Source organism: Chlorocebus sabaeus, chromosome 3 (assembly GCF_047675955.1).
Source record: "Chlorocebus sabaeus isolate Y175 chromosome 3, mChlSab1.0.hap1, whole genome shotgun sequence".
Taxonomy (NCBI): Eukaryota; Metazoa; Chordata; class Mammalia; order Primates; family Cercopithecidae; genus Chlorocebus; species Chlorocebus sabaeus.
Window position 1 is genome coordinate 90,504,450 of NC_132906.1, and position 18,163 is coordinate 90,522,612.

The window sequence follows — 18,163 nt, forward strand, 5'->3', positions numbered from 1 at the left end:
ATGGCAAGAGAGAGAAATCAAGAATTTCCTTATTTGGGGCTAAGTAACTAGATGGTTAATAAGTCAGTGAGGTGGAGGCACTGGAGCACTTAAGCAGAATGTATTAAGCACCCTAATAATTTTATATGATTTTGTTTAATAGTAATTCTAGTGATGGAAATGCTTTAAATGGGTTAAAGGGAAATGTTGCCTAGATTTATGTATAATAGTGCTATTTATAATAGTGATGTGTAAAAATCAATGTGTAAAAATAAAATGGCTAAGTGAATTGGTATATAAATGTAATGGAAGGTGGCGTAGTAATTTAGGTACTGCCCAGTGAAACAGGAAAGAAAATATTGATGATAAACTAAATAAAAATTGATGGTATAAAATTATAGGCATGTAATATTCTCAATTTATTTTCCATAAATACCCTCATTTAATGAATATGCATTATAGCATGTCTCTGAACACATAAAAAATAAACTCATTGAAATATTAATAGTATTTACCTTTGACTGGAGAGACTGCAAATTAATTTTATTTTTACTGTCTTTAAAATTTCAGATAACTGTATTAATGTAATAATTTAAAAAGCTTTAAAAAAGACAATATTTCTATAAAAGCAAATTATATAAACTGGTAACTTTTCTAAACTTTCTGTAAAATATATATGAAATACACAACTTCGTCATCTGGATGTTTTAAAATTATGAGGCCTTCATGCCTTTTTAAAAATCTGCAAGCCCCTCCTCAGCAATATCTCCCAAACTGTCACATCAGCCTCTCTGATCACGGCTGCCTGAGTTTTCCAGTTCGTATCTTAAAGCTCAGAGTTACCACCTCATAACTCTCTCTGGGGGCATGTACATAGGAAAATGAAGCCACTGAGGAAAGAGAGCCCAGGTGAGAAAATAAGAACCATTTCCAACATAAATTCCAACATAAAGAAATTTTCTCACGTAACGACAACGACGACACATTCGAATGTGGTAAGATCAGCCCCTAGACAACAAGAGTCTAGCTCCTCCACTAACCAAAGACCACTCTCATTTTGGTTACACAACAAATTCTGTAGAATAGAGTGAGCTGTAGGCAAGTGGAAATGATGAGGTTGGAGAGAGCTGGGTCCAGATGAAGTGGATACTTGTAAACCTCTGGTATCACAATACAATTCCCTGTGTTATTAACATAAAAGCTTGCAAAATGCTAATGGCGTATTTTCTGATCTAAAGTGTATATATTTAGGACTATAAAGGGGAGGACTATAAAAGAAAGAGGACTATCCTCTCCTTAGTGGGGAGAGGTAGGGCGTAGAGGATAGTTCTCACTTTATCCGTCTATATATAGATATATGCATGGGGGGAGAGGGTAGCCCTCACTTTTTTCTACTAGCACATGAATACAAAATTTGCTATGGAGAGAGAAAAACTATCTATATTTTATAAGCATAAAATATCCACTTATAAGGCTTATTTTCTACTTGTTCTTTTATGTTAGATGCCAGCATTTATTTAGACTTTCTTTTAGAGCAGTTTTAGGTTCACAGCAAAATTTGAGAGAAAGATACAGATATTTCACATGTACTCCCTGACCCCACACACGCACAGCCTCCCCTGTTTCCAACATTCCCACCAGAGTAGTTTATTTGTTACAACTGATGAACTTACCTTGACCTATCATTATCACCCCAAGTTCATAGTTAACATTAGGGTTCATTCTTGGTGGTGCATATTCTATGGATTTGGACAAATGCAGTCACATGGATCCACCCGTACAGAAATCTGTGGAGCATTTTTACTGTCCTAACAACCCTCTGTGCTCTGTCTGTTGATCACACCCCGACCCATCTCCTGATAATTACCAAACGAGCTTTCTATTGTCTCCAAAGTTTTATCTTTTCCAGAATGCCGTATACTTGGAATCATATATGTTTAGACTTTTCAGATTGGCTTTTTTTTTTTTTTCACTTGGTAATATGCATTGAAGTTTTCTCCATGTCTTTTTGTGTCTTCATAGCTCATTTTTGTATAGCTGTGAATACTATTCCAATGTCTGGATGTACCACAGTTTTATTCATTTAGCTACTAAAGGATATCTTGGTTGCTTCTAAGTTTTGGCAGTTAAAAATAAAGCTGATACAGACATCTGTGCGTAGGTGTTTGTGTGGACGTAAGTTTTCCACTCCTTTGGGCAAATACCAAGGGGCATGATTGCTGGGTCATGTAGTAAGAGTAGGTTTGCTTTGTAAGAGATTACCAGGCTGGCATGGTGGCTCATGCCTGGAGCCCAGCATTTTGGGAAAGTGAGGAAGGGATTGCTTGAGCCCACAAATTAGAGACTAGCCGGGGCAACATGGTGAAACTCAGTTTCTGCAAAAAAATATTACAAAGGAAGAAATAGCTGAGCATGGTGGTGCACACCTGTGGTCCCAGCTACTTGGGAGGCTGAGGCAGCAGAGCCTGGGAGGTTTAGCCTGCAGTGAACCATGATAGTGCCACTGCACACCAGCCTGGGCAACAGAGCAAGACCCTGTCTCAAAAGAAAGAAAAAAAAAAGAAAGAAAGAAAGAAAAGAAATTACCAAACTGTCTTCCAAAGTTCCTGTACCATTTTGCATTCCCACAAGCAATGAAAAAGAGCATCTGTTGCTCCACATCCTCACAAGCATTTGGTGCCATCAGTGTTCTAAATTTTGGCCACGTGACTAGGTATGTGGTGTTGAAGGAGACTAAAGAGAAAGGACCTCGAATGCAACGGGTGATCCTGAATTACATCCTAAACCTTGGGAAAAAAGTGCTATCAAGGGCATACTTGGAAAAAATAATGAAATGTGAATATTAACTGTGGTTTAAGTAATTCAACATATTAATGTTGAATTTTCTGGTTTTGATAACTGTTGTGTAAGAGAATATCCTTGTTCTTATAAAATACATACTAAAATATTTAGGGATAAAGAAGCAGGATGCCTGCAACCCACTTTCAAGTGGTTCAAAAACTGCGTGTGGCGGGGGGCAGATAAAAAAGAAAAGGAAGGAAGAGAGAGAGCATGAACAAAAATAGGGGAAAATATAAATGATGGGTGAGTTTGGATGTCTTAGTCTGTTTGGGCTATTATAACAAAACACTATAAACTGGGTGGCTTATAAACAACAGAGCCTTATTTCTCACAGTTCTGAAGGCTGGGAAATCTAAGATCAAGGTGCCAGATTTGATGTTTGGTGAGAGCACACTTCCTGGTCTTCCTAGTTGGCTGTCTTCATACTATATCCTTACATGGTAGAAAGGGCAAGGGAGCCCTTTAAGGTTTCTTTTATAAAGGCACCAATCTCAATCCTGAGAGCTTCACCCTCATGACTTGACTATCTTCCAAAGGCTCCACCTTCTGACATCATAATCCTGGAAGTTAAAATGTTAGCATATAAATTTGGGGCAGTATCTCCATGTATGTAAACATGTAGTCCATTGTATTAGATAAAGGGTATTGTGGTAGTTTCTTAAGGTTGCCATAATAGAATACCACAAACTGGGTGGCTTCAAACAATAGAAATGTATTCTCTTATAGTTCTGGAGGCTAGAAGTCTGAAATCAAAGTGTCAGCACTGTGATTCCTCTAAAATCTCTAGGGGGTCCCCCTCTCTTGCATCTTCAAGATCCTGGTAGCCCCAGGTGTTCCTCAGCTTGTGACAGCATCACCCCAATCTCTGCCTCCATCCTCATGTGGCTTCCTTCGCTTCGTGTGTGTGTCCATTTTCAAATGTCTCTCTTCTTACAAGGATACTAGTCAGATTGGATTAAGGCCCATCCTTCTCCAGTGTGACCCATCTTAACTGATTACATCTGCAGTGACCCTATTTCTAAATAAAGCCACATTTACAGGTACTTGGGGGTAAGGCTTAAATATAACTTTTTTGGGGAAATGCAGTTCAAACCATAACAGGTACATAGGATTCCTTTGCATTACTCTTGCAACTTTCCATCAATTTGAAATTATATTTTTAAAAGTTACCAAAATGTGTTAGCATGTAAAAAAAAAAAAAAAAAGATGGCCTTTGTTTACTAAAATGCCATTAGATAGATAATTCTCATTTAAAATGTGATTATTCCAGCCTGGCCAACGTAGCAAAACCCTGTCTCTACTAAAAAATACAAAAATTAGCTGGGTGTGGCGGTGAGCGCCTGTAATCTCAGCCCTTGGGAGTCTGTGGCCGGAGAATCGCTTTCACCTGGAAAGAGGAGGTTGCAGTGACCCAAGATTGCGCCACTGCACTCCAGTCTGGGTGATAGAGCGAGACTCCGTCTCAAAAAAATAAAAATAAATAACAGTAAAATAAAATGTGAGTATTAATGTGTTAGAGAACTATAAATGAAACAATTGACAAGTATATTCTTTGAGATTAAATTGTTATATAACATAAACCAATAAATTCTTGGGGAAATATACACCTCTTGGTTCATATGCCATATGGCATGTGGTAAATTAAATTTCCATTTGTAGGGAATGATATATTTGAGTTTCATGTGGGGAATGATATATTTGAGTTTCATCTCCAACACTCCAGAAACATAGTTTAGGACAAATTGGAAGTTAAGCAGTCTTCCAGTTTCAATAATTACACAGGAAATTCGCTCAGGGCTCCCTGTAGGAACTATGCAGTCTTCAACTGCAGAAAGTATTTGAGGGGTTGCTATTGATTTTGCACATAAAACATTGATTCATTTTATTTCTCTGATGAAAATCAATTATGATGTGATTGATTTTTTTTGGGGGGGGAGCCAAACTGAAAGACGTGCCTTACAGTCTATGTTGTACAAATACCACATTTTTTTGAGCTGCATAAGGTTTTTCTTAATTTCGAATTACTTCTTTCAGTAAGACAAAGGCTGATAAGTACTGTCAGTATGAAAAATTTGACATCTAGTGAATAGATGTAAGAATATATATAATGAAGATATTACATGTGTACGCACACACGTGTACACAAACCCTTAGGGTTTAGGGTGTTAGTGGGTACCAAATATCAATATATTCTCTTACATCGTGAGAAAGTATATATGTTTTTCAGTTATTCTCACTTTCAGTATCCTTTTCACACACCCACTTCCTAATCCATATGTTCTTATAAAGTGCAGCATTCAGTCGTTTAAAAATATTACTTAAGATTTAGAAAATGTAGAGTGATTGCTAACGCTGTCGTTCCTGTATTATGAAGTAAGTTTAGGCTTGGATATTTGTTTTATATTTGAAAATCTTCTCTAAAACCCTCAACTCCCCCTGCTTCTCATCCTCTGAAATAAAACAACCATGTGTACAGTCAAATACATACACCAATATATGAAATTAACATCAATGCGAATGTTGAGTGTGACTCCTCATTCTGTACAGAAAGTATTGAGCCATTTACTCAGGGAATCGATATGGACAATGATTCAGGATCATTTTTCTCTCACTTTTTTTTATTCATAGCTGAAAAATTACATACTGGAGTCTTCAGAGGAATGAAATTTGAAATGTAAAAAAGAACATTTTTAAAAGCTATTTTAAAATATCAGGTTTGTATTTTGGAAGAGAAAAATTGTGTTGCAGAACACATAGATTTTTAAAGTCTCATATGATAAATGGGCAATGTCAAAAGAAATTATTGAATTTGATTGTTTTCACTTCACACAATTTAGTACATAGGTTTGCTATGCCTGATTGGTTCAAAACGGAGGGTTTTTTTTGTTTTTTTTGTTTTTTAAATAAGAGCTAATCTAATACCTTATAAATGTGACTGATTCCTAACTTCATGGGTCATATCACCTTTGATATGCTGAAAACTAGATTTTCTGAGGTTTTCTGACATTTTGATGAAGCCTTGCTTTGCAACTCATCAGCTCCTTAGTTGCAGTGGGATCCATTACCAGCTAAAATTGCACATTTGCTTCTGAGTTAGCTGGACTAATGAGAATCAGCTGTGAGTCTTCTTAGTGGTGTACACAATAATATTCATGTACAGTAAAAGTAAGGAATCCTGACATGAAATTAATTTATGCAAAGGGAAGAATTATGGCGTTTGCACATGTGCAAGTGTGAGACATTAATCTAGTTTTCCAGGGCTCTTTGGGGTATCTGAAGCACATCACCTTAGCTCTGTCCTCTATCATGCCTTCTTCCAGTGCAAACATGGGTTTGAAATCCCCGAGGCTCAAAGGGGCAGGTTTTGCCTATAGAACTTCCATGGATTGTTATAACCTGAGAAACAGCAAAAGCTTCACTTGCTAAAATATTTTATTCTAGCCTGCCAAGGAATCTACATTGCCAGCTTCAAAGAATCCCCTTTGTGTCAAGGCATTATCTCCAAACGCAAGTATTTTACACAATTGTGGGAAATATGGCCAGCTTTCCTAAGGACACTTACCTTTTTCACAACAGGGCATGGGAAGAGTCCATTTTTATTCATGGAGGCGAGACAGAGGACTCTGCACATAGCATGAATTGGAAAGTCAGGGGCATCTAGAAAAAAGCATGGGAAACTAAGGCATCGTTTACATAGAGAGGTGTATACAGAGAGACACCACTGGCCTAGTCTAGAAGCTTCCAGAGGTCCACTGTTAACACCATTCCACAAGCTCTAGACCTTTTGACTTTGGTGTACACCTCCTTGGTGTAGTTAGCTACTTAATGAGCGGCGGATGGCGGCCCACGCTTTGCCACAGGCACAATAAGCATTTCTATTATTTCCTATATTCCTCGATGCAGTATTATGCCGATGGGTGTTTGTCTCTACATACCTGTATTCTTATCTGTAGCACTCCAATAAAACTACTTCAAATAGGCACCTACAATGCCCTCCTGAGTTTTAATATTAGGAAAACTGGGTATTTTCAATAGGACATGCTAGCCATTTTGCAGACTGCACTGTAGCCTATTATCCAAGTCTGATACAGAGCTATCCTTGCACTAGTACTCTATTATCAAGATTTTTTATACTTTACCAACATTAACCCATTTTATCTTCACAGCAACTTTGGGAGAATTAAAGACAGAGAGGGCAAGCAGTTTCTCCAAGGTCACACGACTGAGAAGTTTTGAGCAGAGATTTGAACTGGATTTTGTGTCCTTAAAGGCTCAGCTATGCTGCCCCTGGTGGAGAACAGTGGGTGTATGCCTTGAAAGCATCACAGACACAGACTTAACTACTCAAGGCCATGTGCATTAACACATTTGTTAAATGCGATAGCTAAGATAGGCTGTGTGTACCTAGAACCGTGCATGCAAAGTGCCGTGAGCCTCCTGCATGCAACCTTTCCAAGTGGTGCTTATAATTAGTATAGCCTGCTTTTACCTGCGAGGAAACTGGGGCATAGAACCCTTAAGAATTTGCCCTAGGCCATAAAGTTCATGAGGGAGAGGCACCGGGATGGAATCTCAAACCATTAACTGTATTACTGTGCAATACTCACTTTATAATAGAAAGGCAGAACATGGGTACTAGCCAGTGTCCGGTAGAAGACAAAAAGTCCACCAAAGAAGTTAGTTTGAATGGGATGCATTTAATATAAACATTATTATCTAATAAAGGTAGATTAATTACAAAGCGGGGGGTAAAGATAATGCTGAAAACTAACAGAACAACAGATATAGGAAGCAACCGCTGTTCACCACATCGGGGAGAGAATCTGGAAGAGACCCCTCAGGGATTTAAATGTAGACCCCTTTAGAGAGGATGTGGCTGTGGCCTCTGCATGGTGGGGAAATTCACGGAGACTGGTTCTGGCAATTAGGAAGTTATGGGCTAAGTGGCAGCAAACCTGGCTGGAGGGTGTGCACCGCTGGGTACCCCACAGTGGGCCAGAACAAGAAGGAACATCCTGGGCCAGTGAGAGGAGCCCCTTCCTACTGCAGTGCCCCCTCCTCCCTCAATTGCCAGAGCCACACTGTAAATCTGGAATCTCTTCTAAGTGGTCCAATGTCAGTGAATGAATATTCTGCCCTTGTTTGTCTAATGTTGTAAGAATCCATGTTTACCTGTGTTCCCCAGGTATGTAGGTATGTTAACATTTTTGCATACATACCTTCATACCTAGGGAATGTCTCCCTCAACTGCAGAAATAATATCTGCTCCCTGCATCTGCTATTCCCATATTCTTCAGAGTTCTCCAGATTACATTCAGTAGTTATTTCCTTTTTACTCATTAATTATTCATATCCAATCTCTCTTGTTAAAATTATTGGTGGAAATTCTGGCTCCTAGAGGGAGATACATGTCATATAAATGTAAAATCTTGCCGTTCTCTTGATGTGTCAGCTGCTTCATCCAGGGTCCTAGTATTTACTTTCCCCAAATGATACTGGGATTTCACTCTAGGCATGAATCTAGCAAAAACGGGGTAGTTACAGTGGGACTAGAAGAGAATATCCTCTTTCAAGGCACTCTTTCCAGGTGAAGTCATCACAGTTTTTAAGTGAACAGTGGGGCATGGCAGGCACAGAAGGTCAAGCTGCTTCCCCTGGTGAGGAAGAGTCAGGGTGACTTGAGGGTTCAAGGTTATTTCACGGCAGGACACAGTGGTTCATGCCTGTAATCCCAACACTTTGGGAGGCCAAGGTGAGCGGATCACTTGAGGTCAGGAGTTCGAGACCAGCCTGGCCAATGTGGTAAAACCCCATCTCTACTAAAAATACAGAAATTAGCCGGGCATGGTGGCACGCACCTATAGTCCCAGCTACTTGGGAGGCTGAGGCAGAAGAATTGCTTGAACCCAGGAAGCAGAGGTTGCAGTGAGCTCTTTCTGTCTTTCTCTGGGAACAAGCATGCCAGATATGGTTTGGCTGTGTCCCCGCCCAAATCTCAATTTGAATTGTATCTCACAGAATTACCGCTTGTTGTCCGGGGGTGGGGGGACCCCTGGGGTAGGTAATTGAATCCTGAGGGCCAGTCTTTCCTGTACTAATCTCATGATAGTGAAGAAATCTCACAAGATCTGGTGGGTTTATCAGGGATTTCTGTTTTTGCTTCTTCCTCATTTTGTCTTGCCACTGCATGTAAGAAGTGCCTTTTACCTCCTGCCATGATTCTGAGGCCTCACCAGCCATGTGTAACTCTAAGTCCAATTAAACCTCCTTTTGGTCCCAGTTTCAAGTATGTCTTTATCAACAGTGTAGAAATGAGCTGTTGCAGTAAACTCGTACCAATAGAAGTGGGGCGTTGCTGAAAAGATACCAAAAATGTGGAAGCAACTTTGGAACTGGGTAACAGGCAGAGGTTGGGCAATTTGGAGGGCTCGGAAGAAGACAGGAAGATGTGGGGAAGTTTGGAACTTCCTAGAGACTTGTTGATTGGCTTTGACAAAAATGCTGATAGTGATACGAACAGTAAGGTCCAGGCTGAGGTGGTCTCAGATGGAGATGAGGAATTTATTGGGAACTGGAGCAAAGGTGACTCTTGTTATTTTTAGCAAAGAGACTGGTGGCATTTTCCCCCTGCCCTAGAGATTTGTGGAACTTTGAACTTGAGAGAGATGATTTAGGGTATCTGGCGGAAGAAATGCCTAAGCTTCAAAGCATTCAAGAAGTGACTTGGGTATTGTTAAAAGCATTCCATTTTAAAAGGGAAACAGAGCATAAAAGTTCAGAAAATTTGCAACCTGACAATGTGGTAGAAAAGAAAAACCCATTTTTTGAGGAGAAATTCAAGCTGGCTGCAGAAATGTGCATAAGTGGCAAGGAGCTTAATGTTAATCCCTAAGACAATGGGAAAATTTCTCCAGACCATGTCAGAGACCTTCACAGCAGTCCCTCCCATCACAGGCCCAGAGGCCCAGGAGGAAAAAGTGGTTTCATGGGCCAGGCTTAGGGTCCTCATACTGTTTGCAGCCTGGGTATTTGATGCCATCTGTCCAAGCTGCTCCAGTCGTGGCTGAAAGGGGCCAATGTAGAGCTTGGGCCATGGCTTCAGAGAGTGGAAGCGCCAAGCCTTGGCAGCTTCCATGTAGTATTGAGCCTACAGGTACACAGAAGTCAAGAACTGAGGTTTAGGAACCCCCACCTACATTTCAGAAGAGGTATGGAAACACCTGGATGCCCAAGTAAAAGTTTGCTGCAGGGGCGAGGCCCTCCTGGAGAGCCTCTGCCGCAGTGTAAAAGGGAAAAGTAGGGCTGGAGCCCCCACACAGAGTCTTCACTGGGCCACTGCCTAGTGGAGCTGTGAGAAGAGGGCCATCATCTTCCAGATCCCAGATGACAGGTCCACTGGCAGCTTGTACCATGAGCCTAGAAAAGACACAGACACTCAACTCATGAAAGCAGCCAGGAGGGAGGCTGAATCCTGCAAAGCCACAGGGGTGGAGCTGCCCAAGACCACGGGAACTCACCTTTTGCATCAGCATAACCTGAATATGAGACTTGGAGTCAAAGGAGATCATTTTGGAGCTTTAAAATGTGACTGCTCCGCTAGATTTCAGACTCCCTTGGGCCCGGTAACCCCTTTGTTTTGGCCAATTTCTCCCATTTGGAATGGTTGTATTTACACAACGCCTGTACCAGCATTGTATCTAGGAAGTAACTAGCTTGCTTTTGATTTTACAGGCTCACAGGCAGAAGGGACTTGCCTTGCCTCAAATGAAACTTTGGACTGTGAACTTTTGGGGTAATGCTGAAATGAGATAAGACTTTGGGGGACTGTTGAGAAGGCATGACTGGTTTTGAAATGTGAGGACGTGAGATTTGTAGAGGCCAGGGGCAGAATGATATGGTTTGGCTGTGTCCTCACCCAAATTTCAACTTGAAATTGTATCTCCCAGAATTCCCATGTGTTGTGGGACAGACCCAGGGAGAGGTCATTGAATCATGGGGGCTGGTCTTTCCCATGCTATTCTCATGATAGTGAATAAGTCTCATGAGATCTGATGGGTTTATCAGGGGTTTCTGCTTTTGCTTCCTCCTCATTTTACTGACGCCTTGTAAGAAGTGCCTTTCGCCTCCTGCCATGATTCTGAGGCCTCCCCAGACGTGTGAAACTGTGAGTCCAATTAAACCTCCTTTTGTTCCCTGTTTTGGGTATGTCTCTGTCAGCAGTGTGAAAACGAACCAATACAGTGCCTGTACAGTGTCAGCAGAGCAATGGTATGTTCTACAGACCGTAGTGATGTAGGACCAAGGCATGGCCTTCCCACATTGTGGCTACATGGCTGTGATAACAAGCGGAATTATATGCCTGTACTGTGCGCTAAACTCACTGAGTCACTCTGGATGTTTGCCTCGGCTTGCCTATCCTTGACCAAAGCACAGCCATGTTCCCTACAGGAACGCAAAATCTTGTTCTTGTAACTTGGAGACTGAAGGAAAAGAATCATTAGCAAAGTCTACTGAAGAATATGCCTGAAGTAAGGGTTTCTGTGGTTTTTTTTCCAAACTCCGAATAATTAAAATAAAACTAAATGCACTAACAAGATAATTTTGAATCTTGGGGACCTTAAAATTATAAAGGTCCTTAGATAAGTAAAACATCTGAAATAGATGACTTGCTCTATTCAGATAAACTAGTATCTTTACATGATTATAGAAAATATAACATAGTACGCTCAATATGGTGAGGTAAGAAACTCAACTTATCTTGTGGGAAAATGTTAAGATATGGAATATTTTACCACTTTAAGCTACTTTTTTGTTTGTTTTGGGTTTTTAAAAATAATGTATTTAAAGTCGTTCTTTGGAAATCTGTGCAAACTTGCTAAAGTATAGAAAATCTCTCTGCAAATAGAGAATAATAGAAAAAACTCTAAATATTAACACATAAAAATTTAAACGTGAATCATATTTTATGTAAAGTTATAAATGGGGATATAATAAGAACTATGCTAGTATTGCAGCACAGAATGCTATTTTGTAAAAGGAACAGGGAAAATCTTTCCTTTGTCTGGCCTGAGTTTAATAACATGTTACTGGGAGGTGTGTGGGAAATCTTGAACAATGGGCATATGCTCACGCCATGCCCTAAAAAATGTGGTGTTAGCCATGCCTAATAAATTTTATGGAACTCATTAGGGAATGTGGAGCAATGGAGACAATTCATATGACTGATTTCTGAAGAGCGCAAGCAAATTTACTGTTGTATTGAAGCTGAGATGGACCAGGGGTGAAACAGGAGTGCTCAGAGGTGCTGTGCTGATGAAGGGACCTTGGAGGCTAACACATGGAAGAGCCATATTTAATACAGTCAACCCATCGAGATTTACAGATCATGCCTTTTGTTAGAAAATAGTTGCTAGAAAGAGAAAAATCAACCATGGTCACTAACACAGGCCTTGATTAAAACATCGTAGTGTGAGAAGAGCTCCCAGATGAGTTTCTGTGGAGAAAAAGGAGGTTAAAGATTTGATAGGACAGATTGGGGAACGTTGGTCAAAGTTCAGCTTGTTCCTTGAAGAGTTCTTTTAGAATCTTTGAAGGCATCAGACACCTCTATTATATTACAAACAAGACAGGCTATAGGGCAGCCAGCACAGAGGCATGGGTTTACAGCCACTCACTAGAGATGCTGGGTTTAGCAAAGGGGTGGGGAGACGCAGCTGGGGCCAAGGTTTTGCAAGGTTCAGTGGAAGGTTTTCAGAATGTTAGAGTCTCCGCAACTCATTTAATATATTTGTCTTAAAAAATAATTCGAGCTTCCGACCTGATTCTTCAGGGTCATATCTACCATAGACTATTTCTGCATCTGTTTCCCAACTAAGACTGAAGTGCAACTCCTAATCTGCTTTTAATTTGAACAGTATATATGATGTTACTTTTTTTTTCTTTTTGTCTAGGCTGGAGCCAATGTCCTTCTCCAGGATGTGAATGGAAATATCCCATTAGATTATGCCGTAGAAGGGACAGAATCCAGCTCTATCCTATTGACCTATCTGGATGAAAATGGTAGGCAAAACTTTTAAAACCATAGAAAAAAATAGATTGGGAGAATTGTAAGTGTGTATTCATTTTCACAGGTTTGCTTACGTGATTTCTGGTGGACGTAGTTTCCCCATGTGGTGTAGAAGATGGTGTTTTTTTCCCTTCAACTTTCCATTGCTCTCCCTGCACTGCATTGTGGTTTAGTCAATGCTGGTGTTTTTGCAAGCCAGCAGAAATCTAGAGGCCAACAATGAAGGGACATTTTAACAGGCATCTGAAGTCCATAATTAGTGGGACTGGGTTTGTAATTATAATCTATTCTCCCCTGGGAGAGGAAGGGAAGTCAACCAACACAACTGAATTTTGAGCTAATGAGAACAAGGTCATCTGAAATGTATTCTCTTAGAAGCAGGTAGTCCTAGCTGGAATTAGAGGCAAGGAAGTGAGGACTTAAGTCAAGAACAATTGTCTGCAAATTGACCTTTTGTGACACTTAGAACACAAAGGTCATCAGAAGAAAGCCCTGTGGTCATGATACTAGCCTGAAAAGATGAGGTTGAGCCCCTAAATGCATTCACTGACAAAGGATGTTTAATTATACAGGTCCAGCATATAATTTCATCAGTAAGTACAGCCTTGAGAAAGTGGTAGGTATGAGAATCCCTGAGCCCAATATAGTATTAAACTAAAGAATTATGCCCCTCCTTTTTTCCCCTGCTGTTTAAGTATAAACAAAATAAAGAAATTCCAATCCCTTCAAAGTGACCCTTGGCCAGAGAAAAGTTTACAGTTTTTAAGAGCCATGTGGAGCTTATGTCGATACTCTTTTTGCCTCTAAGAAAACCTCACATCTGTCTCATTGTTCCCTTGTGCTCTCTGCCTCCTCCAGATTGCTTTTATGAAAAAGGTTTATTCTGAGGATGGCTTAGAATAATGTTAGTACTTAGCAGCAATGAGTTCTCAGATAAAATAGTCTCATTAGTTGTGAAAGCAAGGTAGATGTGGTTACCATGACAGGGGATGCTGTGAGCATGGCCGTGCTGCTGAAGGTCACCGGGTGGGGGTCTCAGGAAGAAGCAGGCTGGGTCGGGCTGGCAGTGCATTCAGTTGACCACTCTGCAGCTCAGTCGTGCCTGGGCACTGTCACCTGTGGGAATGCTCACTCACTTTCTCCAAGTCTTGTTAGCTCTGCCCTGTGGGAGGCGGATTCCATTACTTCTAAAGGGAATGAAGCTTGAAGTTATGCAGACTTCATTATTGGGAAGTTAATTATTTGAATCTTTGTCAGACTGCACAGGTAGCATGCAATTCTGAGTTTACATGAAATACTTGGCACAATGGTGCCTATAGTTAATAATACTGTATTGCATACTTTGAAATTTGCAAACATACGCAAATTTGCAAACATATATGAGATCATAGTTCGTATGCTAAGTGTTCTTATCACCAAATAGTAGTAAAAATAACAGTAAATAAAGAGTGTGGGAGGAAATTTGGAGGTGATGGGTATATTTATGGCATATAATATGGGGATGTTTTCTGGGATGTATCCTTATCTACAAACATCAAGTTGTATACAGTAAATATGTACAGTTTTTGTATGTTGGTCATACTGCAATAAAATGGTTTAAAAAAATAAAATCCGTGATGCCAAATTTTCAAAAAGTCCTTGACCATGTTTTGTTTCGCTGTGCCATTTCTATATTATTATTTCCTGCTTTTTCTGTCTTTCTGAATTTTAAAACACTATGGTAATAAATGTTTCTTTTAGAAAATAAAATGACATTTATTTTCTAATGCATTCACATTGCTTATAAACCTCTCCAACTCATGACAGCATTTTGTTTGATAGGAAATTTTAGTATTGCAAGATCAGTATTTTATATCCTTTGTAAAGAATAAAAATAAGTGTCTTCCTTTGAGAGGCTGATTTTTTAAAAGGAGTATGCAAAAACAAAACAAAACAAAAAAGAACAAAACAAGAGGAACGTACTAACTCTTAAATGGTTAGTAGAAAATCTGCCACTACTATGGCTGTCACGGTCAGCTTGTTAAATACATGTTTGCTGGAACAAACTCAATTTAATATCTCTTAAATTTTTAATTCTGTTTGCCATTTGTCACTGCAGTCACTCTGGCCCGTGCCTTCACATCCATCTGCCCTTCCCTCAGCTCATTCACAGTCTGCTTCTGCTTATGTTGGTCTTCCTCCCACTATCTCCATCATCTGCCGCCGTTCCCGGTAAATACTGTCTAATTCGATTTATTCTCTGGCCCTCTGCTTGGTACACTTTTACAGTTATCTACTGTGACAACATGGGCTGACGTCTTTAGAAATCCTTACTATTTCAAGATGAGATTTTTATTATTATTTGGCTCTGGGTATTTCAGCATTGCCTTTTTATAACCAGGTGGTTGCAATCCTAGAATTTTCATTTTGCGTTGTGCAGTTTCGCATCCGAGTACTTATCACCTGTCACATCAGGATGCACGTGGCAGAGGAGGCCGGCAACGTCTTGAACAAGTTGATTACATGGAAAATCGCTGGTCACAAGTCCTAATTGTGCTGTCACCACCGACTTACACTGTAAACTCGGGGACAGCAATTAACCTCGGATCACCGCCTGAGCCTGCCAGGCTGTAAAATGAGACAACCACGGAGAGCGATTGAGCATTTGATGAATATTAGATCTCCAGTGCAAGGAGAACCAGCTGGCATGCAAGGAAGGCAGTCGATTAGAAAGTGAGCCAGCATGGAAAGAAAGCACTGATGGGAGAGCCCGAAGAGTGCCCAGGATAAAAGATCAGCATAATGTGTACATTATACACACACACACAAAAATATTCTTGTCCCTGAAAGACACCAAAAGCTTTCGTTGGTTCTGCATACATCACCATTCACTGTCTTTTCTTCTTTCAAACCCATTCTTCTAACAATCATAGCTCACATTTATTTTCCTGAGTTCCTACTTTCCTGTGGTTCAGCCCACTGAAGTTCAGTTTCTAAACCTGCAAACCCATTAGAAATGCCCTTGGAACAATTGTGATTACCTTCCTTAGTTTTCTACTCAGTGATAGCTTTCTTTCCTTTTTTATTACCTTATCTGTCTTTGACATTCGATGACTTTGGTGACACTCTCTTAGGAGCATTCTCTCTCCTGCCATCTTCCCATGGTTTTCCTTCCTGTCTTCGAGCTTCTATTTAGGTTTCTTTTGAGTGTTTCCCGTGTCTGTCCAGATTGCTAAATGTTGGTCCCTCCTGGGGCTTTGTCTTTGACAATCTTCCATCTTCCCCAATGCTGTTGCTGGGTTATCTCAGCCTTTTGCTTGTGTTGTTACCACTTGCTGGTTCTCAAGAATATCCCTGTAGCTTAATTATCTTTCAAGACCTTCATTCCTGTATATGCAGTTTTATTAAGTATCTTGACTTGAGTGTCAGATAGTTTGAAATAACATGTCTCTATGGAATGTATTATTGTCCTTTCACTGTCTGTATTTCATATTTGGCCATTATCACCAGGAACATCACTTCTCTTCCATATCGTCATGTCTGATTGTCACCAATTCTTACAGATTCTACTTATTTGCTATCTTTCTAATATGTCCACCCAGATCACAAATCATGCTGTCACTGCTTTAATTAACATGCTGGTCTTTCTATTTTGGATTACTACAGTAGCTTCCAAAACTGGTCTTCTTGCCCCCAGTCTTAATCTTCCCCGTTCATTTTTCAGAGGACTCCTGGGTGAATCAGTTCACGAATATCATGTGTTTTTTTTAGTTTAAGGCAGTTTATTTGAAATGCTCTCCCTGCACCAGCCTCTTCAAAATCATGCATTTTGATTTTGGGGTTACAGTTCCCATGACTATGTAAGATGGTCACAAGTCATGCCTGCTATTAGGGCTGGGAGAAGGGAATGGGTGGAGGGTAGCAGCACCCTTTCTGTTTATTTCTCTTTGCTGGAACTACTTTATTTGTCTGCTCAACTCTTTTACTTCCGTGCGTCTCTTAGAACACTTACTATGAAGATAAAAATTTGGGTTAGCGGCAGTTCTATGAGCTTAGAGGATCCCATGCTAAAATCATGAGATAGGGCATATTATAGTGAATTGCAAATGCCTGTTTAGCTTTGTTTCCTTTTTGAGGGCAAAGATGATGTTTTATGTATGACCAAATGATGACACAATGGCATATGATAATGAATAAAAATAAGGCATATGCAGATCTTATAAAAACACCAAGGAGGAAGGATATGATTTTCCTTACAAGTAGTACAGAAGGCATCACAGAGGTGTCACCTACACTAAGCTGAAGGTGAGGGGCTGGGTTACCGCAGGGAGACCAAGCAGAGTGGTCTGACCCAGGCACAGGGAGTAGCATAAGTGAAGGTAAGAAGATTGGAAAAGCCACAGAAGAGAGGAGGTGCAGATCCTCCCACAACTCGGGAGAGCCCACAGCTGTGCAGTTCATCATGGTCATAAAACCATCATAATAGCAGCAAAGAGTAGCCCTAATATCAACAGAGAAAAGGAAAAGTTGAATTCTTACAAAAACAATTATTACCTTAAGAGGGACGGTTAAGGAAAGTTAAGTTAGGGTTCAGATTGACTTGGGTTGTTGATGTAATTTCAGTTTTGCACAAGAAGCCAGTGCTATTATCAGATTAAACCAGGTGGTAATAATATCACAAGTAATAACGTGTGGATTTCAGGTAAATTATTTTGTTTCTTAATTCTTATATTAAAATAAATTACTAAATTTCTTTCAAAATAATAAATCTAAACAGATCTTCCATTGACTTATTTTAGAAAAACAGTATGAAAATCTACATTTTGTACAGAAAATGAGAATGGACCCATTGTCCATTACAAAATAGACTTATGGGCTCTATCCATCTTGGTTGGTTTTATCCAGGAGCATTAAAGAAATTTGACAACCAAGAGGGGGAGTTTCTGTTGTGTTGTATTAACCAAAAGTGATCTGGACTACTTTCCTGAATATACAAAAAAAAGAAATCTAAAATTCACATTTTAATTGGCATCATATCTAATTCAAAATTAAGTTTTCAAACATTAGGATACAATGTAATAATATTCCCCTGTGATATCTTCACAACAGGGACCAGAAATAGATTTTTTTCTCTTAATATAATGAGTCTGCAGTGAGTGATGTCTTATCTCTGTTTTAATTTGTTACTTGTCTTTAATCTTGTGTTTTTATCACTCCCTTTTAAATACATAATTATATAAAAGATACATACAACTTTAGTAGACATTGTAACATCCTAAAAGTTAACAAAGTAACTTT

The 18,163-nt window shown here is 39.7% G+C and overlaps 1 protein-coding gene across 4 annotated transcripts in view; it reads left to right on the plus strand.

Annotated features, from left to right (window-relative positions):
• MYO16 (myosin XVI) overlaps positions 1 to 18,163 on the plus strand; it is a 702,722-nt gene that overhangs the window by 263,706 nt on the left and 420,853 nt on the right. For all 4 annotated transcript variants that reach the window (XM_073014491.1, XM_073014490.1, XM_007960876.3 and 1 more), the window contains exon 5: positions 12,771 to 12,879. In XM_073014491.1, coding sequence (XP_072870592.1) covers positions 12,771 to 12,879 — 109 coding nt within the window. The remainder of the gene's footprint in view (positions 1 to 12,770; positions 12,880 to 18,163) is intronic.